This window comes from Lepus europaeus, chromosome 4 (assembly GCF_033115175.1).
Source record: "Lepus europaeus isolate LE1 chromosome 4, mLepTim1.pri, whole genome shotgun sequence".
NCBI lineage: Eukaryota > Metazoa > Chordata > Mammalia > Lagomorpha > Leporidae > Lepus > Lepus europaeus.
Genome location: NC_084830.1, coordinates 3,382,448 through 3,406,858, shown reverse-complemented (window position 1 = coordinate 3,406,858; position 24,411 = coordinate 3,382,448). Strand labels below are relative to the sequence as shown.

Sequence of the window (24,411 nt, the reverse complement as noted above, 5' to 3'; positions counted from 1 at the left end):
AAAGAAGACACAGGGCCTCAGCACGGGACTGCTCGCTGCTGACCCGAAACGGAAGTCATTTTCCAGTAGCAAAGACTCTCCCTTCAGCAAAAACACTCACTTGTTTCTCAGAGGGGCACGGCAGAGGCCACTCAGAAAGGCACAGGTGGGGTCAAAGTTCACAGGGTGACAGACGGGCATGTGCAAACAGTGCTAGGTGTTAAACCATGGCCATCGCTTGAGGGTAAAACATCAAATGGAGTTACGGTGTTTCCAAAACATGCACTCCCATGGTCGTTGGTGTGAGCTGCCAAGGCCAGCGGAGGTAAAGCATGGAAGTGGCCACACCCTTGCTCTCCTCCACCACCCAGATCCACTCCAAGTAAGGCGCTCTGGCAGGACGCACAGCAGAGGCGCCGGACCACCAGCTCTAGATCCACAGCCACCCTTTGCTGGCTTGGGGAAAGGAACCCCCCCAACACCCCGGACTGCAGGCGCAGACACCCACCTGCAGAGGGCCTGCTGCCCCCCAGGTTTTCATGGTTACCTCCAGCACCTGCCCACGCCTGGGGCGCCCACTGTACTTCCCTGCGTACCGAGAGCCCTGGCGTCACGCGGAGGTACTCACCCCACTGCAGAGGCGCCAGCTGCAGCTGCTCCAGGACCAGCTGGCTCAGCACGCCCTCCACGCTGGCCTCGCCGCCGCGCTTCAGGGAGGGGTGGGACCAGGTTAAGGAAAACTCGGCTCCTGCTGAGCCCCGCGGGCAGGGAGAGAAGTTTCGAGGCAGAGACCCCTACCTCTCCACCCCCAAAGCATGTGTGTCCCCTCCTCTCAAGAGATGGCCCAGCCCACCCTGGGACAACACGCTGAGTGTATGGAAGTCAGGGGCACACAAACAAGTGTCCCCCATTCCCCAATGTCCCCCAACTCTGCCCCAACTGGTGGCATTAAAGCTACTGCCGGAGAAGGAAGGGAAGTCTCCTGGGGTCACTGGAGCCCAGTGACTGTTCCTGTGGGAGGGAAGAGGGAGAAGTGCAAGGTTACCGCTCCTTAACAAAACACGCAAACCATGGTTCAGCGTGTTTCCCGACACGTCTTGGTCCCATGCTGGTTTCATTTTTGCTGCATTACACGTCCTGATGTAATTATGTATATTATTACGAATGGCTCACTTAGGCAAGCTCATAATCGAGGAAGTCATAAAGCCTCCCAGCGAGTATCAGTGGATGAAGAAATTAGGTTTAGAAATGCAGAAAACGCAAGTCCCCCAGGCACTGCTATCAACCAGCCAGGGCCTCTGGGAACCTCGCCCCCTCTTGCCACTGTGTTTGAGCTGCAGTCAGACAGGAAGCATCCAGTGTCTGACAGTCCAGTGACAGGGAAGGGGGGTCAGGGAGCCAGCTTGCTCTGCCTCTGGGGGGCTAAGTCCACTCAACAGGAGCATGGGGCATGGCTGAAGCCAGACCGGCCTGGGGGTTACAGGCTGAGAGACAACCAGCTTGACCCCTGAAGTTGAGGGGTTCACGTGGGAAGATGGTAGCACCACAGTGGGGGTGTCTTTGGGGGGCTGGGTCCTGCAGGTAGAGGGCGAACCATGCAGGAGTTGGAAGGAGAGGGCACAGGACCTGGAGGGAATGGAGGCCAAAGGGGCTGGCTCAGCTGGGAGTTGGCTCGGAGGCCCCAACAGGCCAATCCTGCATCCACAGGAAGCTGCATGGCCAAGAGGCCGCCCAGGAGAGCTGGGCTGGCCACAGGAGTGCAGGGTGAGGAGCGGAGAAGCCTGGGAAGCCCTGCCCGCCTGAGTCTTGCTCAGCTCTGGACTAGGTCCTGTGCCTCCGGCATGGGGAGGCCGCCCTGCCCCTGCTCCCTGCTCTTCCTGACTTCGGTCATCCCTTAATTCTCCGTTCAGGCTTCCCTCCCTCCAGGAAGCTCTCCTGTTCCTTTACAGACACTGAGCCAAGGCTGGGACCCCAGGCCTAAGGAGCTCACAGATTGTGGGGAGGGGGTGGGGGGAAGCTAGCCTTGTAGACAGTAAATGCCACTCTCCAGCAAGCCCCTCCCCGAGGAGAGATCCCAAAGAACTGAGCACAACGCTTGTAGACCAATGGTCACAGCAGCGCTGTCCACTGCAGCCAAAGGGTGGAAGAAACCCCAGTGTCCAGCAACAGAGGAACAGACCAACCAACAGCAGCTGGTGCACACAAGGGTACGCCACTCGGCCTCGGAGAGGAAGGAAACTGGCAGGTGCGAGGACACAGATGACCTGCGTGACACTTCCCCAGGGAAAGAAGCCAGTGCCCAGGGGAGGAGTCAAGTCCAGAGACCGGAACTGGGATGGGGGAGGATGCTGTGCTGGACGGGGACAGGAAGAAGCGCAGGAGCTGGGTGGTGGGGACGCTGCACAGTAACCTGAGGGAATTTCACACTGCCGCAGGGTCAGTGAACAGCCAGCCTGGGCGAGGAAGACTGTACTCAGGAGAGAGCCGCTGGGGCCCCAGGAGCAGTGTCCAGGTGCAGGGGCGCAAGCACTTTCCCTGAGCCGTGCCCACGGGAAGCACTTGGGAAGTCTGGAGAGGTAGGGCAGCCTGCCCCTGGAGCCGTTGCCAATCATGCTGGTCTCAGAGGAGACCCCATCCCCAGCACAGGACTTGGTGACCCTGGCGGGAGTGGGGGATCTCCTCACAGGGCCAACTCTACTGGGTCAGTTTCCCAGGCTTTGGCCCAGAGCCACAGTCCCTGGCGTGCATCCCAGCACCTTTCCTCCCCTGGAAAGGCCCCCGCAGACTCCAGGATATGGGGGCGGAGAGGAACGCGCTCCATTCACAACTTTCTGCCTTGTGGAAAAGACATCACATGGCCCCTCCCCAGCTCACGCTCTGATTGGCTCTAGCCAAAGCCAGGGAAGAGCAGTGGCACATGTGTAGTGCTGGATCAATGCACCCCATCCCCCCAGCTCCCACTCCTGGCCCACCCAGCCCACTGGCACATGGAGATGCACCCTCAGTGCAGGGGATGCTCCCAGGGGAATGCTGTGTCCTAGGCGCAGAGTCTTGCACCTGCGTCCCAGAGGGCAGGACCAGGGCTGATGTGGAGAGGCCCCTGGAAGGTGGTGGGCACTCCGGGGAGTGTTTCCCAGGCTCTCTTTAGCTAGCTCAGGCTGCTGGGGACCCAGATGACAGAGGTTTCAGCCACTGGGGGAGGGGGGGTCCTGGACCAACCCCGCGAGGGGCAGCAACCCACGCTGCCTCGCACTGCAGTGGCCAAGTGCTTTCCTTGCCAGGCTCCTCCAGAATGCACACCAGCCAGTGTGGCAAACGTCCAAAGCCGAGAGCATCCCTATTGACCGAGCTGTGGGCACAGAGCACACGGACGCTTTGCTGCAATGTTTCACAGTGGAAAGAAGAGACAGGAAGTTCTCTACAGAGGATGCATGAAGTTTTCCAAGAAACGTAGTAAGTGAAAGAAGCAGGATGCAAGACAGCATATTCCTCATGTGTGTGTGTGTGTGTGTGTAAAAGGGACTAAAAATAAGACTATGTTTGTGTTTACTTATAATTTCAGAAATTCCAAAATCATCTACAAAGAGAGTTAAAACGGAATCCCAGGGGGCAGGGCAGGAACGGGGAGGGTGGCCACAGTGCCATTGTGAGCCATGCGCACCCACTCCGAATCAAACAAAAATCATCTTAGAGAAGGTAAGTAATCCAGTGCCCCAGAGAATGCTATGGACTCGATGCCATGAGCTGCTCTAGACCTTGGACCTGGGGGTGCAGCCAGGAAGGCAATGTGGTTTAAAATGCCTCTGTCTGGGGCAGTACTGTGCACAGCAGGTTAAGCCACTGCCTTCAAAGCCTGCATCCCATATGGGCACCATTTTGAGTCCTGGCTGCTCCATTTCCAACCCAGCTTCCTGCTTCTGCTAACGTACCTGAGGAAGCAGGGGAAGACGGCCCAAGTGCCGCCCATTTGGGAGACCCCAAGTGAGTTCCTGGCTTTGGCCTGATCCAGCCCTGGCTATTGCAGGCATTTGGGGAGTGAACCTGTGGATAGAAGATCTCTCTCTCTCTGTAACTCTGCCTTTCAAATGAACAAATAAATCTTTTTGAATAACATGCAAATGTTTGTGTTTTCTCTGCTTCCTTCCCACATTCTCTCCACGCTTTATTTTCAAAGCAAGACCTCAGAGTAGAGCATATTACAGTCTTATTAAAAATCCCAGTGCAGAGCTCGTAGGGGCCTGTGGAACAGGCAGGGCCTGACGGACAAGCCAGCTGAAGAGCTGTGGGACACCCAAGCAGAGGGCCAAGGGGCACTCACTGTATGAACTGTCACCAAGTTGCCATGCGGCACTGGGGCCAGGGAGACTGTTCTCAGAGCACAGCTCTCTATCAAGTCACTTTTGGACATGAGCCACCGAAGTACCCAGCTGTACCAACCAAGCAAGTCCCCTGTGTGCACCCCCTACACCCACCACCAGCTGCCTTACGCCTGAGCCTGTGCCCACGACTATGATGTTGGCTGGCCCATCCACCACCCTTACAGCAGTACTCATGACCTTATCATGACCTTCTAAATCCTCAGAGCCCAGCACCTGATGCCAGAGCAGGTAGATGAGGTAGATGAATATGATGGCGATGAGACGACTCCCACAGTTCCTGACATGGTGGCTCCTACACAGGACAGCTCCAGGACCTTTCATGCTGAAAGAGGCCTGTGCTTCTTAGGGCTATCCTCCAGCTTTCCTGTCCTCTACAGCCACATCCAGGCTTCAGGGCTTGGTGGGTGTGAGGAATGAGAGAGCAGGTCTTGCTGGCCAGCCTTGAATCAGATAGCATCCCTGGAGCCCCATCCTGGAGGTCACTTCCAGACCCTACTGCATGCCTGGTGTGGATGCCTCATAGTACTCCTGGGACCCAGAAGCCAGCAAGGACCCTGCTGGCCCGAGCACGAAGCCATGTCAGGGCCCTGTAGCTCACAGCAGCCTGGCCACATCAGCCCAGGGGGAAAAGCTCTGCAGAGAGCTCTCCATGGTGCTGACGGGCTGCCTTTCCCTGGAGGACCTGCTCTCCGTGGTGCTGAAGAGCTGCCTCGGCTGCAAGACCTTCCTCATCACCAGGGGACACAGCAATCGCATGTCCAAATTGCCCACAAGTTCTTGCACCTGCCCTCTCAGGAGGGTAGGACAAGGACACCAGCAGCAAAAGGAGTATAAAATATCAGCCGGTGCCAAGCCAGTTTTGCCAAGTCTGCTAATCCCACCCACTGCCACAGCTGACCATCTCTGGGATAATACAAGTCCCAGTTCACTAAGACCCAGCTCCCAGTGTGTGTCTGGAGCTGCCCACAGGCAGTTCCACTATCCTTGCCAGCATGCACAGAGTCCTCTCACAGTGCCACCTCCCACCACCACCACCACCACCACAAGTTCTGCTTTCTACCTGCACCGAGTTACACGTCCTGCAGGTCGCAGACTCTTGGGGGCAGTGTGCGCAAGGCCCAAGGTCTGGGGTTGGCCTTCGCTCGGCTTAGCCCTCCCCTTCCATCCTCACACCAGCAAGGTCAAGGAGCAGGCAGCCACCTTTCCAGCTGCTTGGTTTTCCCATGGGAATCCACTACTTTATGGGGCAGAAAAACACAAGCCAACGAGGCAGGAACTCAGAGGACTGCCTGTGGCTCTAAGCCCAGGATGCTAAGAAACAGTGTCCTCAACTCACTAGCATGACACAACCTACGAGTAGCGTGTGCAGGTGCATGTCTGTGTGTCTGCTGCAGCCATGGAGCTGCCTCAGTGCCTCTGCTCGTGCTCTCCCTCCAGCTGGAGCTCTTTTTCTCCTGCCCTTGTGAACACCAAATCCCCCTACACACACACACACACACACACCAAGCTTAAACGCCATCTCCTCCAGGACGTCCTCTCTACCTACCCCGCCCAGAAGCCCATCTTCCTTCTTCCCTGGAGAACATCTATCCAGGGCCAGCCCCATAATGCCATGTTTTCCTCTCTAATGAGTGCCTGGTTCACCGAGTTCACGTATCTCACACACCTGCTACCTGTGTGGGGTTAGACGCTAGGGACAGAAAGATAAAGATGACATCTTCCTACTCTCCAGAAGCCCAGTTTCTCATGCAACCATATGTCCTGCTCATTGGTCATCCATCATTTTTATTATATCTGATTAATTAATCGATACCTGTGCAGAATATTTTTGTTTACAGACGCTTTCGTGCATGCTGTCCCGGTTAATTTATGTATCTTGGGAACCATCAATGTTCGCTTCCAAAGCTGAAAAACACAGCCAGATGCGAAGAAAATGCAGACGGTTAATAAAACACCTCGCCTCTCATTTCCTGCTAGGCCATTATCAGCGACATATTTGGGAACAGACCATAAGCGAAGGGCCATTTGAAACCATTCGAGCAGCTTTTGAGATCCTGTCTGTATTTATGGAACTGAAGTCTACCATGACCTGGTTGGGTATCTAGGAAAAATGACTGCTCAGTCAACCCTGACCTTGGGGAGTGTGAGCCCCTCTGGTGAACCTGTAGACCCCAGCAGCACCAGCCTCACTGAAAGGGGCAACAGTATCTGGCTATGATCCCAGGTCTACCAAGAAGAAGCTGGAGACCCCACAGGGGTGTTCATGCTGGCCCTGACACAGGTGCTTCCCAGTGGGTGTGCCTTCACCTGGGGCACCCCCTCGCCTCAGCAGACAGAGGGACTGCATCCCATGTGTCAGCTCCGGAGCAAACAACTACAAGTGCCAGGACTCAGCCCAGCCCCACTCGAGCTCAAATAAATTAGCAAATTGTCATAAATAGGAATTACACTAATGGAAAGACTGCTTTAAATGATTAATGAGCCTCTTTGCCCTGACTTTGTTTTCCAATTTGCATCGTGGACTTTCAGAATGCTGACGCTGCTCTCCTTCTCATCTCACTAAGTGCTCAGCAGCTCAGCTGGTCTCCCCAGCGTCAGAGGCCCAACTGGACAGAGCACACCCTGCTGGGAGGGTGCTGCCAAGGGGGAGGGGAACAGCTGTGCACTGCTGCCAAGTCTTGCTTGGTGGAGACCATTCTAGACTCCCACAGTGGACAGCAGGTGAAACACAACTCCACACTGGGAGGCTGGCACCTCTCAGTGCTGGGACCAAAAACACTGCCCTTGCTATGGGCTTCCCCTGAAGATGGGACGAGTGCAAGGGCACGGCAGAGGCCAGAGGCTCCCATACTGCACAGGCCACAGCTCCAAGGACGGACAGATGGCTGCCTCCAAGTCCCAGCTCTGCCACTTACTGGCTGGGTGACCTTCAGCAAGGAGTCCACCCCACCAGGCCTCAGTTTTACCATGTGGCTGAGAAGGACCTCAGAGAGCTGCTGTCAAGTCCAAGCTGTGTAATCTGCTCAGAACGATACCTGGCACCCAGTAAGGGCCATATGGACGTGAGCTGTTCCATAAGCTCTGCGGTGTTTTCACTGTTATGTAAGATACGCGTGCTCACAATGACAGCGGCACAAAAACAGAGGACATGTGCGTGCCCAGCCCACAGCCAATCACACGAGCACAACACACGGTGATTCCTGCAGGTGTTCTCTCTCTCTCTCTCTCTCTCTCTCACACACACACACACACACACACACACGAGTCAGTGCCATGCAAGCCGGGGAAACACCCCTCCTCGCTTCCAGGAGACAGCCAAATCCGAAATGTGGGTTCTCTGTGTGTCCAACTCTGACTCCTTTCATTTTAAGGGTTGTGTGTCCACCATAAGTGGATTTGGGGGAGACAGCAAATCACATCGGCATCCTCCTCCCCAGCGCAGGCCCAGTACCGGGGAGACTGGATGGCATCGCGGGCCAGGCAGCTTCCCTTCGGCTGGCAAGGCTTGTCTGCCAAGAGAGATTTAAGGCCTTTGAATCAAGTTGTTCCCAACAGCTCTGAAAGCCAAACTCCCTGCAGGCAGATGCGAAAGGCAACCCTTCCTTTCACTCAAGGTGATCAAGGTGTCAGCTGAACCAATGATGGGAGCTGTTTGCATTAAAATCCAGGCCGGCTCCACAGCTCACTAGGCTAATCCTCCACCTGTGGCGCTGGCACCCCGGGTTCTAGTCCCGGTCGGGGCACCGGATTCTGTCCCGGTTGCCCCTCTTCCAGGCCAGCCAGCTCTCTGCTATGGCCCAGGAGGGCAGTGGAGGATGGCCCAAGTGCTTGGGCCCTGCACCCCATGGGAGACCAGGAGGAAGCTCCTGGCTCCTGGCTTCGGATCGGCACAGCTCACCGGCCATGGCAGCCATCTGAGGGGCGAACCAACTGAAGGAAGACCTTTCTCTCTGTCTCTCTCTTTCACTGTCTAACTCTGCCTGTCAAAAAAAATTCATTCAGATAAAATTACTTCTCCAAACATGCCTATTACATAAACGGAGTGCCCTGTGTCTTAGAAGAACCACACTGAAAGCGGCTTATTGTTTTATCAGAACATGAGAAGGCAGGGCTCCATGCAGAAGCCACTTTGAGCATAATCGAAACGTCAGTCACTAGGCTGATGGGGGCCTGCGCAGCCTGGGGAGAGGCAGGAGCTGCCAGGTGAAGCCATCGCCCTCCAGAGAGAGCAGTGGTGGGGACCAAGGACTCCCAGGCAGATTGTGGCGGGTGGGGCTGTGCTCCAGGTCAGTGGTCCTGGCCATTATCAACCAGACTGATGGCACTGCGCCCCATGTCTACACAGGGCTGCGCTCGTGAGCCCAAAGTAGAACTGCTGAGAAACGTCTAGGCCACTGGGGAGCTCCTTCAGCATGCCTGAGAGTGAGGGGAGAGTACAGGGACCCCAAGACAGGAACTGTCCTCGGTCCCTGATGCCTGGGGTCCCTCTAGAGGGTGTGCTCTGCGACAGAGGCACTGCTGCATCTTCTACCTTGCAAACCATGGAGATTTATCTGACCTCTGCACCCACAGAGGAATTCCAGCTTCCAGTCCAGGCCACAGATTGCTGGGTGTCCCATGCCCGGCTTGCTGATGGGATCTCCAGGCCTCCATCTCACCCTCAGAGCAGCCAAACACGTTAAAAATGCTTCTCCATACAGAATGAGAGGGACAGAGAGGGCTCCGTGGTTCCGGCCACTGGCCTTTGCAAGTGGGAGGGAGAAAGGTCAGCCCAACGGTGCCCACTACGCTTCCTCGTTAAAATTATGCGTCTTTAGGCCTGGTGCTGTGACACAGTAGGTTAAGCCTCTGCCCGTGCTGTCAGCATCCCATAAGGCTGCTGGTTAATGTCCCGGCTGCTCCTCTTCCTATCCAGCTCTCTGCTAATGGCCTGGGAAAGCAGTGGAAGATGGCCCAAGTGCTTGGTTTCCTGCACCCATGTAGTAGACCCGGAAGAAGCTCCTGGCTTCAGATAGGCCCAGCTCTGGCTGTTGCAGCCATTTGGGGAGTGAACCAATGGATAGAAGATCTCACTCTTTCTATCTCTCCCTCTGTCTGTAACTCTGCCTCTCAAATAAATCAATCAATCTCTAAATAAAATTGATGAGGATTAGACATGGCTATGTCAGCAAGTCTCTCACCAATGCCCAAAATGGTCTTTGAAGAGAGATTTGAAAAACAAAACAAAACAATGGGCAATGAGATGAGACAATCACAAGCTCGTGTGGGCCAGACGTGTGTGCGTTCAGGGCTGGCTTTGGAAAGGGACCCGGTTTCAATTCAGGTCAATGCTGCTGCTTGAAAACTCTGCTTGTTCACTACAGCACTCAGCACAGTGCAGTCAGGCTGCCCAGCGCTCCACGGGCTGTGCCATGGACTGGAAACGCATCCCTCAAAGGTTTGCCAATCTATGTGCTGGGGACCACACTCAGGGTGGGGGGCTGGGAAGCGGGGATGCTCTAGTGGGGCAGGTGCACCTCTGGCTCTGCCAGTGCTCGGCACACTCTCCAGCACCTAGCAGGTCCTCAAGACTTAGCTCTGTTGAGAGGACGGGATTCCACCTGACTCAAGAGAGCACAGTGCGGCAAGGGAGACAGGCTCATAGAAAACAATCAACAAGAAGAGAGCACAGGGCAGTGCAGAACCCAGGGCAGGGGACGCGAAGTCGGGGCAAGGTGGGAGGGAGGCCAGCACCAGCAGGGCTTCTGAGAGCACAGGAGCAAGGTCCATCTTCAGCACGAATAAGAGGGAGCGCACCTGAGGCCAGGGCACAGGATGACTGGGCATCTTACAGAGGCAGAGGAGAGGTGGGGGGGAGGGGGCTGTGATGTGGAGCTTGCATTTGCCAACGCCTGTGGCCGTGACCACAGGTGAATGACCTGCACTGATTCAATGGGAGAGTGAGGCAAGCTCAGGGTCCCACTGGTATAGCGATCTGGGGCGAGTCACTGCACTTCCAACATTCCCTTATGTCTTGTGAGTGGAAGGGGTAGAGACTACCTGTTCCCCAGGTATACGATAAGCAAAATGCTGTGGACTGCTTGCACCTGGCAGGTGGGTTATCAGAACGCCCGGCAGCTGCCCTTATCACCGTGGCCCGACAGCGGCAGACAGGGCCCTCCGAGGTCCCCTGGCCTCCTCTCCTAGCTGCTGGGAGCAGCAGGGCCCGCCTGAGCCCAGCACTCGGCCACTCACAGCCCCTCTAGTCTTAGCTCAAAGTCAGATGCAAGTTCGGGGTCATGTGCTCGGAGCTACCATTTGCTATTAACAGAGTGCACAGAGAGCTGGCTATCTTAAGATTTTCCAAGTCCTGTAAAAATGATCCAATACTGGCAGCCGGAGGGGAAGAGGAAGGTTAAAAGAAGGGTGCACTGGGGAGCTGAATCTACGGGTTTTAACCAACAAGCCTGGCTCCCTGAGCAGGCGCTGCCTCATCAAGACAGAGCGCGCTGGCCAGGAAACGCCCTTTCAAAAGGACCGATGTCGGCGACGAGAAATGGGCGGAGTAGGGGGAAGAGCTACGCAGAGGCTGGAGTCTGAGGAGTCCTTTGTGAAAACTTTGATCCCGGGACAGAACCAAGATAAAAGCACGAGAGGACAGAAGGCCCCGATGCAGGCTGGGCAGGGTTGGGGGCAGGGAAGCACACTCTGCCCCGCGGCACTGGTGAGGCCGGGCCAGCACCGTCCCCACTGGAGGAAGGGAACATAGAAGGAAAGAGAGCAAGGCCATGGCACAGGTCATGCCGGGAGGAGACGGGTGAAGGGTGCCAGGCAGCCACCAAGTCTGACTGTCCTGTCTGGGCCCCTCTCTCCTGGGCACTGTGACCTGGGACGCTGTGGGGTGTGGCGAGGCCAGCCACCACCCAGGAAGTGGTTTCTCACCATAGGCCTAGGGCTAAGAAAACTGAGTGAGAGGGCTGAAAAGAAGAAATAGATTTCTTATAGAACAAAGGGAGTCTCTCACACACGAGGGCTGGCCACACAGGAGGGAGACTCCTACTGAGAATTAGCAAGCTCCAGGGCTCAGAGCGCCAAGGTGAAGGCCCCAGTGCTCACATCCTTGAACAGCTAACCATCCTAGGCTAGTCCTCCACACAAGGCCACCCTGTCCCCAGCAAGGATGGCGCCCTCGTGACCTCCCTAGGCAGCGGGGCTCTGCCGGGGCCACAGCAGGGGACTTGGGATGCAGTGGCCAGCTCCTAGGGATGGGGGCCTGAATGGCGAGAGTCTCAGGCTCCCATGGGAAACCCTGCAGCCTCCACAGTGCAGGGACGAGGCTAGGCAAGAACGTGTCACGTGCACAGTGGGGACTTCTCAGGCCTGCTGCAGTCAGTGGGTCCCACAGTCATGCTCACAGAGCCAGGGGCGGCACAGGAACAACTAGGCCACCAAGTCCAACTCTGTCTACCACAAGAAAGGAAGCAAAGGAAGGACGAAGAGCCCCTGATTTCTGCAGTGCCTGGGGACGAGCGCCCCTTACACTGAACCGGGGTGACGGGCACGTGCCTCACCTGCTGCTGCCGGTGCTCAGTCTCTCACAGCCTCTAGCCTGGGGCTGCTCACAGCACAGCTCCTCAGCCCACTCCTCTGGTCACTCTCGCGTCCCCGAGATCTCCTGGTTATGTGGTGGCCAGCGTGGCTTGCTGCGACCTCAACCTGGCCACAGCAAGACTCCTCTGCTTTTGTGGGCTCCTACTGCCCTGATGGGAAAGGTGTGGCTTCTCACCACAGCACAGGGGCCCCTGTGAGTCCTGCCGCACCCTCCGGCATCACTGGCACACAGGGGACCTCACACACCTGCCTTTTTCCTGTCTGTGGCTTGCAACACTGCCCAGGCCGGCCAGCATCTTCCTCACCAAAGCTCCTAGCTGAGCCTCCGTGTCTCTTCCCTCCCTGATGGGGACATGTCCAGGCCCCACACATGGAACAGGGGAATGTGCCAGGGCACAAGCATCCGGGCAGGCAGGTGTGCCTCTACCACAGGAGCCCCTGTTCCTGCTACAACAGGTCTACTGGCCACACGTGCCGCAGAAGGGCCACTGCTGTAACTGATCAGGGTCAACATAGGCTCAGTTGTGTGGTTTTTTTGTTACAAAGTCTAAATATCTAGAAAACATTAAGAAATCTGTAATGAAATTATTAGCCAATTCAGTCACAGAGCTTTCCGCCTGCTTCAATTCAGGGGCACAGCAACCGAAGCCTGCTGCTTGTCCCACGCAGACGTCACCCCCAGACGACGTCCAGGGTCACGTCTGCCTCAGGGGCGCTCTCCAGCATCAGGTTTGTGGGGCAGGTGTGCTGAGCCCCAGGCAGGCGCTCAATCCACACTGTGTGAACACGGAAAACAGGATGCCAGCCTCTTGAAGGAGGCAAGGCCTCACAGGGAAACACGGAGACTCTTCTGTACTTCTCTGCTGAGAGTGCAAAACCCTAGGGGCCCGTGGGCCACTGGGACCCTGTTGGGAGGTCACGTCCCGGAGGCAGCTCTGAGAGCTCAGGTGCGGGTTCCTCCACACTTCTCACCTGCTACACAGGAGGACGAGGTCACCCTGGTGTTCAATGCAAGAGACAGGTGCAGCCCCGGCAGGTGGCAGCTGTGACATTAGTCAGATGCTACTGGGTGCCCCAGGAGGGCAGAGCCCCATCTCTGTGCAGCCTGGGGCTAGGCTTCCTGCTACCTGAGTCCCAGAGTGAGACATCCATGAGATTCCAACTGGGCACCCAAGCACACTGCTGTATCTGCCACTGGGTGCTGCTGATGGTGTCAGATCAGCGCAGGCCTGCCTTGCTCAAACCCCACGACCCCAAGCAAGGACACCAGCTCCTCCCCAGGGCATTTCCTGGCAGGAGGTCCAGGAGTCTCCCAGAGTCCTCCTAGCAGAAAGAACAAGTCACTCCTGGCACCAGAGTCCCATCCTAGAGACATACAGGTCAGCACCCAGGGCCCCTCCTGTCCCCACCCAACAAGACCCAAGTTGTCACCACCCACCCTACCCCCTTGCAGGCTGGGACTTACGGGGGACACTGTGTGACAGCTCATGTCACCTGGCTGAGTGCAGTGCCAGGGGCCCCTCTGAGAAGTGTAGAACCAAATGAGCTCATGGCCATGGCGCCCCTGGCTACAGCGGGGGCCAATACTGGACCTGCCTCCTCCTCCTTTGTCCACTCAGTCAGCAAGCACTGAGTGAACCCAGAGCTCTGTGGGGAATGCCGCCTGCCACAACCCTGCAGCTCCCAGCCCTGCCTTCTCTGTCTCTACTGCAGGCTGTGCCAGACATCCCTGAGTTCTAGTCTAGTGTCTAGCAGGCGGGACTTCCTGTTTCTATCAGACTCCTTGGAGACAGTGGACCTACCAGGCCCAGGCTCACTCAAGTACAAATGGAGTCACTACCTTGGGTCCTGGAACCTATGTGTGTGTGTGTACACAGGCCACAGATTCCTCTCCATCTCAGCACCCTCGGGGCATTTCCCACCCTTGTCCCTGTGATCCATTTCTGGGCACCCCCGCCCACCCAAGGCCATCCCTGATTGCCCCTCTGAACCTGGGGTGCGGGGCTCTGTGCTCTGTCCAAGCCACTCCACTTCCTGCTGGACTGGGAACCACACCGACACCTGCCTTGGCCTCTCAGCCTCCCAAGGGCCTCAGAGAGCACAATGGGACTTGAAGCAGCCTGCGGAAAGCGGAATTAAAACGCCTGGTGCAAAGGACTTTGACCTCCGCGCAGTCCCTTTCTCAGGATACGTGTGTTTCCTGAACTCTCTGAAGCCCTGTTACACACACGGAGTTCAAAAATCTTCTGCAACAGAATCATCTTTTAATGCCGCTGGCCACAGACGTTTGGAAGCCTCGGGCAGGAGCTCGTGAGGATGGCTGGGGCGCATCGCCGGGTAGCAGCTATGGTCCAGGCACCGCTCTCAAGCTTGGAGCAGGCTTGGACAACTGACGAAGCGCCCTTTATCACACAGACCTTCTGGAAACTCTGCCGGTCATCTCCACACCTCGCCAACTCGTGTCATCTAATTCCTGTTTCCTGGACAACTGCCTCGCGTTCCCAGCCGTCGCACGGCAAATCTCCCCGGCCGGCACTGACAGGCGGCCATCAGGACCCGTCACTGACGCGCACGTGCACACCGGCAGTGAGACAGTGGGACTGAAGGCGAGAGCAGCACCAGCCCGGAGACGATCAATTTTCCCGGCCCCGAACGCCCACCCCATCCAGTGGGGCCTCTGAAGCAGTCAGACGTTAAGCACAGGGCGGGCCCCGGGCCCCTCACCACGGCGCTTCTGAGCACTCCGTAGCTGAAGTTCCAAAGCTAACCCGCCCGGGCGCTCCGCGGCGCACAGCTGTGCAGCATGGAAAGGATATGATCGCCCAGCGGATGTCCAGCCTGCTGCTGATCTCCAGGCCGCGGGCCTCCTGCCGCTCCTCTGCCAGCTGCCTGGGGTTTGCAAACTGCCCCTTCTCCCCAGGGGACTCGGGGACGCTCTCGAAGCTGAACTTGTCCACTTGAATAGCCATTCTGCAAGAGGAAAGAAAACACAAGAGAGCATGCATCAGGAGGGCAGCTTGTGCTGCCGGTGTGGGCGTGCCAGCGTGAGACAGCCTAATGAGTCATTATCGTCACAATTCAGAACAGACGAGACAACTCCAAGGAAAGGCTCCCAAGGTGGCCCTGACCAGTCCGGCCCGATGCTCCATTGGGGCCTGGAGACACTACCGCAGGTGCAAAACATGCTGCCCTGCATGAGCGTGGTGGACAGGACCCAGTGCATTGTGGACAACGGGCAGTGCCTCAACTTGGAGTCCTCTGTGGGCCTTCACAGAGAACGTTGGGAATTGGTAACGAGGGACCCCCCCAAAGCCCACGGGGAAACCCCTTCAGCTCTGGGCTCCTCCCGTCATGTCCCCAGTGTGCACGTCCTCCTCCAGCCAGAGGGACTGGTCAGCCCCCTTGCATGCCCACAGCTGCCACAGCGGACTTCTCACCCAGTTCCCTGCACTGTGGACCCCACTGGTCTCCTGAGCCACTGTCGACTCCACACAGCTTTCCCTCGGTGGCTGTCTCGCCCCCTCAACCCCTGACCAAACATTGCTGGGATGCACCAGCTCTCCCTGCCGTGGCCTTGGTGCTCACCACCTCTTCTCCTGGACCCTGGACTGCGGACTGGACAGCTGGGACCCGCCCACACGAGTCCCCAGGGTGTTCTCCCATCCCCTCACTTTGCTCCCCACGGCAGCGTTCAACGTGCTTCTGGCACAGCATTTATTAGGAACCGGAAAACACATCTTTCAACTTGTAACCTGCCCCTCAGTTCCACCGGCATTTGGCTCCCGAGGGCAGAGACCCTCTTGGTTGTGTGTCTCAGTTTCCCGGGCCTGGAACACTGCCTGGTACTGCCGTGACTCGACTGATAGTAAGACGAACACGTGAACGAGCCAATCCCAAGCCTTCCCTGACATGGCCTATGTTAGCACCCCCTGTGTCCCGGGCTTCCCGGCACAGGCCCTGGCCTGTACAACACAGTCCATGTGTCTGCCTGTTCGAGGGAGCTTTTGTCTCCTCTGCTGACTCCAAATCATAATGCGCAAGTAGGCAGGGGCCATGTCTTCCCGATGTGTGAAACCCAGGGTCTTAGACAAAGCCAGGCACACAGTAGGTGCTCAACACACAGATGGATGCAGGGAGACAGGGAGGAAGGGGCGTGCCTTCCTGCGAGTTCTCTAAGTCTGGCTCCACCTGAGAGGCCAGCGTCCCTCCAGCGAGGCGTACCAGAGGAGCACGTGTGACCGCCAGGACACTCAGCAGGAGCGTTTCCCAGTGCTTCGTGCCTGGACCCCAAGGAGAGGCCTGGAGAGCCACGGCAGCTTGGCGAGCACCCAGAGCACACAGGGCGTCTCGAGCACTCGGCCCCAGGCCTGCAGGGGAGCACCGGGCACACACACAACAGCACTTTTGCTGTCAGTTTTTTTATTTTTTTGCTTGTTTTTTGTTTTCATTACCTTAACTTTTTTCTCTCAATTACTAAGGTTGATGGCTCAGTGCAGAAAGTCAGAACAGAGAAAAGCACGAAAAAGAAAGCAAAAACACGCAGAATCTTACACTGTAATGTGAGCAACCTGATCCCACGGTCTTTGTCTTCAGTGTTTGAATTTTGACAAGTTAAGCCATGATACATACACTTGTCAATCATGGTGCATCTATTGTTCACATCCACACACCCATAGCACAGGTACAATTTCCAGCCTTGTTTTATTCTCTTAATACACTATGTCCGTTCTCACAGCATCCATCACCATCCTTAACAATTTCCCTACTTTTAGACCTTTTGGACTCAGATCATTTCCACTACAAAAAAAAAAATGACAATTATAAAAATGTCCTGGGCAACAGGACTCTGCGGGTTTATTTCCAGGGTGGACGTGCTGACTTGGGTGCAGCGTGCGTCAGGTGTGGCCATGGTCTCCCCATCTATTTCCAGGTCTTTTCTGAGGTCCACTGGCCCCAGTGCAGTGTGGATGGGCCTCTACCTTCCCGCCTGCTCCTTGCCAGCACTGGCAATGACCAACTTTTTAATCTTTGCTAGTAAACAGGTAAAAAAAAATGCCTCACGGATGCTTCCGTTTGCGGGTGTGGGTGAGCTGAGGTTGAGCATTTTCCCAGAAGCTTCTACTCCACGTACCCTTCCCCCACCGTGAGTTCTCCCACCCAGCCAAGCTCCTCTTGTCCTCCCACCACCAAGGCAGAATGAGGCCAAAGAGCACACCCTTCAGAGAGACGGTCGGAGGGTCTACAAGCTTCGCCCAAAAGGCCACTTGGAGCTCACTGGCTGGGCACCCAAGAACTGAGAGCTTTCACCTTGCAGCTGGGCCTGCAAACAGTCTCGGACGGAGAGGCAGCCACAGGCAGCCGCCTGAGTACTCCCGGGGCCGTGGGCCTGTGACTGCATCGAGTGGCTGTCTGGGGTGTCTTCGGAACCACCGTGAGTAGAGTGAGGATCGCTCACTGCCTCCACAGCACCACAGCCAAGTGTGCCCATGGAGCCGCAGAGAGCAGAACGTAAAAGGCAAGGAGCACCTGCCACCTGCCACGTCCTGCACACGGCCCCCTGACCCACAGCAGCCCAACCGTGCAGCAGAAGCCACAGGCCAATGTCACAGAGCCATGCCACGTGCCCAGGCTCCCTCGCTCGGCTCAGCCCTGCCCTACTGCGCTGTTTTAACTTGGGTCTCCTGTGGTTTGGCAGAGGGCCCAACAGGAGACCATCTCTTGCTCAGGCTGCGTGCAGCGCCAGTACGGGACACACAGCTGCCCTACAGAGCCTGCCCTTCACAAACGCACAGCAGCCCTCCTCGCCCTGTCCCCCCGCAGCCCTGTGACGGGCAATGCTGGTGGCATCCCAGGGGCAGGTCCCCTTTCCTAAAGTGTCAAAACAGCAACCAAGGAATGCAGAAATTCACCCAGGGTCATCCGCACTGGACACAGCCTGCCTCTAACAGCCAAGTACCATGCCCCAAACCAAAGGAGGCAGTGCCCAGCAGATCCGCCCCGGTAACCACATGAACCTGGAGCCGACTCCTCCTGCCCCTCCCCCTCCAGGAAGGGCGAGCATGGCACACGAGGGCTCCCGAGGAGGGGGTCTCCATGCGTGAGGCACTGCGGGAAGAGACTGCCTAGCCACACACGGCTGTGGCAAGGGCAACTGGATCAAAGGGGGTGCTCATGGCCCAGCTGCCTTAGCGACCACACAACTGGCAGGAGGGCTGAAGCCATCGTGCTTGGAGGCTGTCACTTCCGTGGACAGCAGGGCTCCCGGACATGGTGGCGGCTAGGAGAGGAGTATACAGACTGGGCCACAGCAGGCTGCCCAGAGAGGAAGCCGCTTGCTGACGCGGGCTCCCGGGAAAGGGAGGGCTGGCTGTGTGGGGAACTTGGGTGCTGAAAGCAGGAGAAATCCAGAGCAGTGAGGCTGACAACCCCCCTGTGGCAGTGGCCCTGAGGGAAGCAGCCGGCCCCTTGTCCACCCCAGAGGGCACTGAGGCAGCAGTGGTGCCAAGGAGGGAGCTAGGGCTCTGAGCCAGCCACGGGGCTGGATGCCAACAGCACCTCCACCCGGACGTGCCCGGAGCAAGGTCTTTCCTCTCGTGGAGCATCCCCATGGAGTTGCATGGCCTGCACCGAGAGGCGTGGGTGAGGGGACTCTCGTGTTCTTGGTCAGTGCCAGCAACGCGAGCTGCCACACCCAGCCCAGGCTTCAAGACCAGCGCCTTGACGACTTGGGGACCGCTGTCTCAACTGACCAGCAAGTTTTCACAACGAGGAAGTTGCAAAGCCTTGAAATTAAATGAAAGCCAGGCCCTCGCCATGCCCGCTGCAGCCTCTTAGAGAAGCTCCAGCCCCGGCAATGCGGGCCGTGACTGTGCACACCATCTGGGTTAAGCCTGTGCACACAGCTGAGGCCTCTTAGTGGGGTAGGGTAGCGCTGCGGTACAGCAGGTTAAACCAACACCTGTGGTGCTGGTATCCCATATGGGCGCCAGTTCAAGTCCCAGCAGTTCCACTTCTGATCCAGCTCCATGATAACGTGCCTGGGGGGACAAAGTGCTTGGGCCCCTGCATCCACGTGGGAGACCCAGGAGAAGCTCCTGGCTCCTAGCTTTAACCTGGCCAAGTCGCAGCCATTGTGACCATTTGGGGAGCAAACCAGCAGAGAGAAGCTGTCTCTCTCTGTCTTTCCATCTCTAACTCCACCTTTCAGAAAAATGAACAAATCTTTAATACACACACATACACACCAGAGAGTATATGTACAACCCACACTAGAAAGTGTCCAAAGAGTAATTAAAAATGCGGCTGATGAGTCCGGCCAATCACAGCACAATCTGTGGAAATCACTGGAAGGAGGCTGAGCAAGCCCCAGGTGACTGACAGCCATGCACCTGCTGCCTTTGCAGGGACGGGGTCAGGGGCGGTGATGCGTAGGAAGCCTTCTGAGGGGTGGCGGCACCGGCCTATGCCCGGGGCTCTGCCCATCACGCCAACAGTTCCTGTGAGAACTCTTGTTGTCTCAGTGGTTTCTGCTGGTGTTCGGATTGTTTATAGAGTCGGGGCATTCAGACACAGAGAAAAGGGAGCAACCAGGGGTCAGCATACCCAGCGCGTGGGAACCCGAGACCGTCTCTTGGAGGATGCAGCCTCCCGACAGGGCGTGCACCTCCAGCCTGGGCTCTGCAGGCAAGGCCTGCTTTCTCTGCAGCTGAGCTGTTCCCTAGCCCCAAGATCGAGCGCCCGTCAGGTGCGGTACACACAGCCCTCGTCAGTCACCAAGTGCTCTGAAAAGGTGCACTGCACACTGTTCTCGCTGCAGGTCCATCGTGCGCCCCTAGGGCCGGCTGTGTCTGAGGCTCCACAGCCTTGTCTTCTTGCTGCACGTGCAGGCCTCCAGCAGGGAGCTGAGACAGACTTCCGAAAACACCTGAGAACACTCACCCGGGATGAAAGTCTGCCCCCGGCTCCTGCCTAGGACTATATATATATATATATATATATATACACATATACATATACATATATATACACATACATATATATACACACACACAAACACACATGATATAGGAGTATTTTTTATTTATTTAATTTATTTGACAGATAGAGTTAGACAGTGAGAGAAAGAGACAGAGAGAAAGGTCTTCCTTCCATTGGTTCACCCCCCAAATGGCCGCCATGGCTGGCTCTGCACCGATCTGAAGCCAGGAGCCAGGTGCTTCCTCCTGGTCTCCCATGCGGGTGCAGGGCCCAAGCACTTGGGCCATCCTCCACTGTCTTCCCGGGCCACAGCAGAGAGCTGGACTGGAAAAGAAGCAACCAGGACTAGAACCCAACGCCCATATGGGATGCCGGCACCGCAGGCAGAGGATTAATCAAGTGAGCCATGGTGCCAGCCCAAGGAGGACTTCTTTTTAATATTATTTAGTATTATAATATAATAGTAATACTATTTAATATTAAAGATTTGTTTTTATTTATTTGAAAGGCAGAGTTACAGACAGAGGGAGACACACACACACACACAGATCTTGTATCCATTGGTTCACTCCCCTAATGGCAGCAAAGACTGGGGCTGGGCCAGACTGAAGTCAGGAGCCAGGAGCTTCATCCAGGTCTCCCACAGGGATGCAGGGGCCCAAGCACCTGGGCCATCATCTGCTGCTTTCCCGGTCACTTTAGCAGGTTGCTGGATTGGAAGTGGAGCAGATGGGACTTGAAGCACCACCCATATAGGATGCTGGCATCAGAGGTGGTGACATCCCCTGCTCCGCCACAATACGGGGCCCCCAGCAGGACTTCTATCAAGAACACGAGGATGGGGGTGCTTTCCCAGTGACAGGGCACGGGGCTGGGAGGCCGGGCCTGTCACAGCAGTCGGCTGACCTGGGGAGCGGTCAGTGGAGTGAGGCTGAGTGCTCCATGCCGTACTGGCCTTCTCTGTCACCTGCCTCTTCCTCCACACTCCTCTTGTGCATGGCGTGCGGTGGTGGGGTCACTGGCCACCCTATGAACGGTGCTGAGCACTGAGATGGTCCCAGCAGGACAGCTGAAGGGGGGAGGCGTGCATCTCATCAAAGCCAAGATCACAGCTCAGCGCTTCAAGTGGCTCATCCCATGGCATCAGCTCGCTCCAGACACCCGCCTCCTGCAACAGCTGTGTTGTCTCACAGCCCCACCGTTCCTAGCCCGTGCAGAACTCCGTGGTTCGGTGTTGGCATCAGATCAAGCCCGCTTCATAAAACTTGGTGAGAAGTAATTAGGAGGCTGGATACAGACGGAGTGGCCAGCCACGCAAAGAGGAGATAAAGAGAAGAAAGGCCTGCCAGTCCAGGAAGTGACCACAGGGCTTGACTGCAAACGTCCGACTCTGCGCTGACCCCAGACTCACTACTCCTGGTGCTGCCCATCTTGAACGTTTGAATCTGTTCATCTTTCATGGGTCAGAGTTAGATAAAATCACTACTATCGTCAAGCACCGATTTTCATGTTTAATGTTATGGCCAAGGTAAGAATAACAATTAAGAGTGGCACTAAGGAAAAAAAAAAGGCGCCAGGAGTTTTTGAAGAGTCTATAAAAACAGCGGTGGTTTTTAAAATACCATATCATATGATTCAGTCTTTGAGCAGCTGATAACCTCACTAGGGAAGTCATAATGATGACATTTAAATACAAATCAAGGAGTCGGATTTAAAAGGACTATCCACGTATAATTAAATTGAACTTTCATTGGGAGATAATTGATAGTTAGGAGACTCGTATTCTAAATTTATGAGGCACATCACGTGGGGCTCTATTTCTGCAGAATACCTGCCTATGCTAGTTTACAATGAAGCTCAATGCCGAGTGAAAGGAAAGCCTCCCGAGAGGGAACAGGACTTCAGGCAGACAAGGACATGGCACCGGCACCGGCACCGGCACCCGAGTCACGCCCAAGGCCTCACGGATCAATCGAGGATGGTAAAAGAAAAGTCCTTTTCCATTACTTTTAATGAAAGGGAAATGACAGGCTGTTAATCAAAGCCCTAAGTGGCCTAATCACAGCATCCTCAAGGGCCCCAGCAACACCAGGGAGGGGGCACCCCACCCCCAGGGTCTGTCTGCTGCCACGCGGCCCCTCGCGTGTCACCCTGTCCAGTCTCGCGGCAGCAAGGAGGGGTGCATCTGCAAGTTGCAGAAAATAAGAGGCTTGTCCGAGGCCACAGGAAGCACGCGGGGAGACGGAGAAGTCACAGCCAGGCCTGCAGGAGCCTGGAGCCTGGAGCCTGCAGCCGAGTGATGTCGAGACGGTCCACGGAGCAGCCCAGGCCCCTGAGCTCCCGCAGCTGTGCCGATGGACGCCACTTCCTGTTAACAAGCAGCCTCACCAGCAGCTGCAGCCCAGGCAGCCCTGTCAGGGTCAGGGAGCCCTGTCAGGGCCAAGGCTGCCCAGCTGCAAGCTGTGGCTGGGCCAGGCAGTGGACAGTGCATCTCTCCTCTCTGGGCACGAGACCACAGAGAGGGATGAACTCGAGGAGATACAAGCACGTGCTACAACCCGGACTTTGCCAACCATAAACCCCTCTGATCCTGAGCCAACTGGCTTCTCTGGGTCTTGATTCCCTCACTCTAAACGGAAGGCTTTCTGGATCCTCCCTGGACTGTGTGAGCGTGGACAAAGCCAGGCGCTGGGGCCAGAGTGGGCACTGGGGCCGTAGTGGCCTCTGGCTGCAGAGTCGGCTTCACAGAAGCATGATGGTACGCCCTAATCCACCTCAGCCCAGCCGGACCCAAGGAGAGCAGGCAGCAGGGCAATGCCTGACACACACCGTGGCCCTGCGCGTCTGCAGACACTGCTCCCCTAGCCTCACCCTACAGAGGGCAGATGGAGCTCCTGAGGGTGCCAATGACCCGCTGTAGTCACCAGAGTGCTGGTGAGAGAGCCGGATCCCACGCCACTTCTGTTCTGTTCACGGAGGCCAGAGTCCAGAGGCCCTGACCCGTCAGTCCTGGTCTAGCCTACCCTGCACAGGGCTGGCTCCACTCACCATTGAAGACCCAGCCATACATGGCCTCCCCCAGGTCGCTTTCTGGCCTGAGCTCCCTGCCTTCCAAGCCCTTACTGATCGTCAGTCTACTCTGGGCTGACCTCCTCCCCAAGGTCAGGGACCTAGTTCCAGCTATTTTGTGTGGCTGCAGCACGGTGCTTGCTCCACACACCTGCTACGGGGGCATGTGGTAATGAACCAACTTAGAGCCGCTGAAGAATGCCATTGGATGCTAATCAATGCTGATGTAACACTTATATGTATTTATTCTGCATTGGGGTGGGGGTGGGGAGATGAAGCAGTGCTCCTAATGGCCAGAGACGGATGCTTGGTGGTATCAGCCCCGGGAGCTGCCCCTTGCCTCGCCAGAGCACAACCCCTTACCTTGCACTGCTCTAGATGAACACTTATTTTAGGACCGTGAAGTCCCTTCTTTACCCAGCACAGAAAATGTGCTTAATACAATGCATTCGCCCTCAATGCCACTGCCACCAGCTGCCCCCTCCGCGGATGGCCCAGCAGGACTTGGTTTCTGCATCACAGGTCATGTGTGACCAATATCCCCCCACACAGGACTCCTGTCAGAGTGGCTTCCCCACCTCACCAGGGCTGCCTGGCCCGCACCATCCACACGGTCACCAGTCTAGCAGAAGCAGGGAGCAGCAGGGCCCCTGCCTCTCAGCAGGCCTCCCAATGCCGCAAACGGATACAACCGTATGGTTTGTCGCATCTCAATACAGATGTCAGATACCGCAAACCAAAACCACAGTGGGTTACCATGTCACCCCACGCAGAATGGCTCTCATCGAAAAGACAAAAAGTGACAGACACTGGTGAGGAGACGGATGCATGGGAGCCTGTGCACGCCATCACAGAGGAAAACAGCAGGAAGATGTCCCAGAACATTAACGACAGAACTGCTAGGGGACCCGGAAACCCCACCACGAGCATTTACCCACAGGGAACGAAACAGGTCCGTGGAAGACACACCTGTACTCCTCCCATCAGCCAAGGCAGAGAATCGAGCCTGGTGTCCATCAGCTAGGTGAGGGCAGCGGTCACAGGCAGCGTCGGACACTCCGCCTTAGGCAGGAGGAGACGCAGGTGCGCCTGCAGAGTAGATCAGGGGAAACAGGCGAGGGGCAGGGGAATGTGGCATGAGCGTGCCGGCATGTGGGGTCTGAGCAAGCCCACCCAACAGGCACAGAGAGAAACAGAAGCTGCCAAGGCCTGTGGGGGGGAGGGGCCAGAGTGGCCACAGGCACAGTGGCAGTTAGAGGGGAGGAGGGGGTCCCACTGCCGGGCAGGGTGGCTGCAGTTAACAACGCTGGACGGTGAGTTCCAAAACAGCTTCGAGAGAGGAGCTTGCTCTCAGCACAAAGAAAGGAAAACAGCTCCGGGTCAGATACACTCGAGACCCTGGTCTGACCGATCCACG

At 56.6% G+C, this 24,411-nt stretch overlaps 1 protein-coding gene across 2 annotated transcripts in view; it reads right to left on the bottom strand.

The window, feature by feature from the left end:
* TRAPPC9 (trafficking protein particle complex subunit 9) overlaps positions 1–24,411 on the bottom strand; it is a 579,880-nt gene that overhangs the window by 108,934 nt on the left and 446,535 nt on the right. For both annotated transcript variants that reach the window (XM_062187950.1, XM_062187949.1), the window contains 2 exons: positions 14,766–14,918; positions 608–699 (listed from right to left, as the gene is read on the bottom strand). In XM_062187950.1, coding sequence (XP_062043934.1) covers positions 608–699; positions 14,766–14,918 — 245 coding nt within the window. The remainder of the gene's footprint in view (positions 1–607; positions 700–14,765; positions 14,919–24,411) is intronic.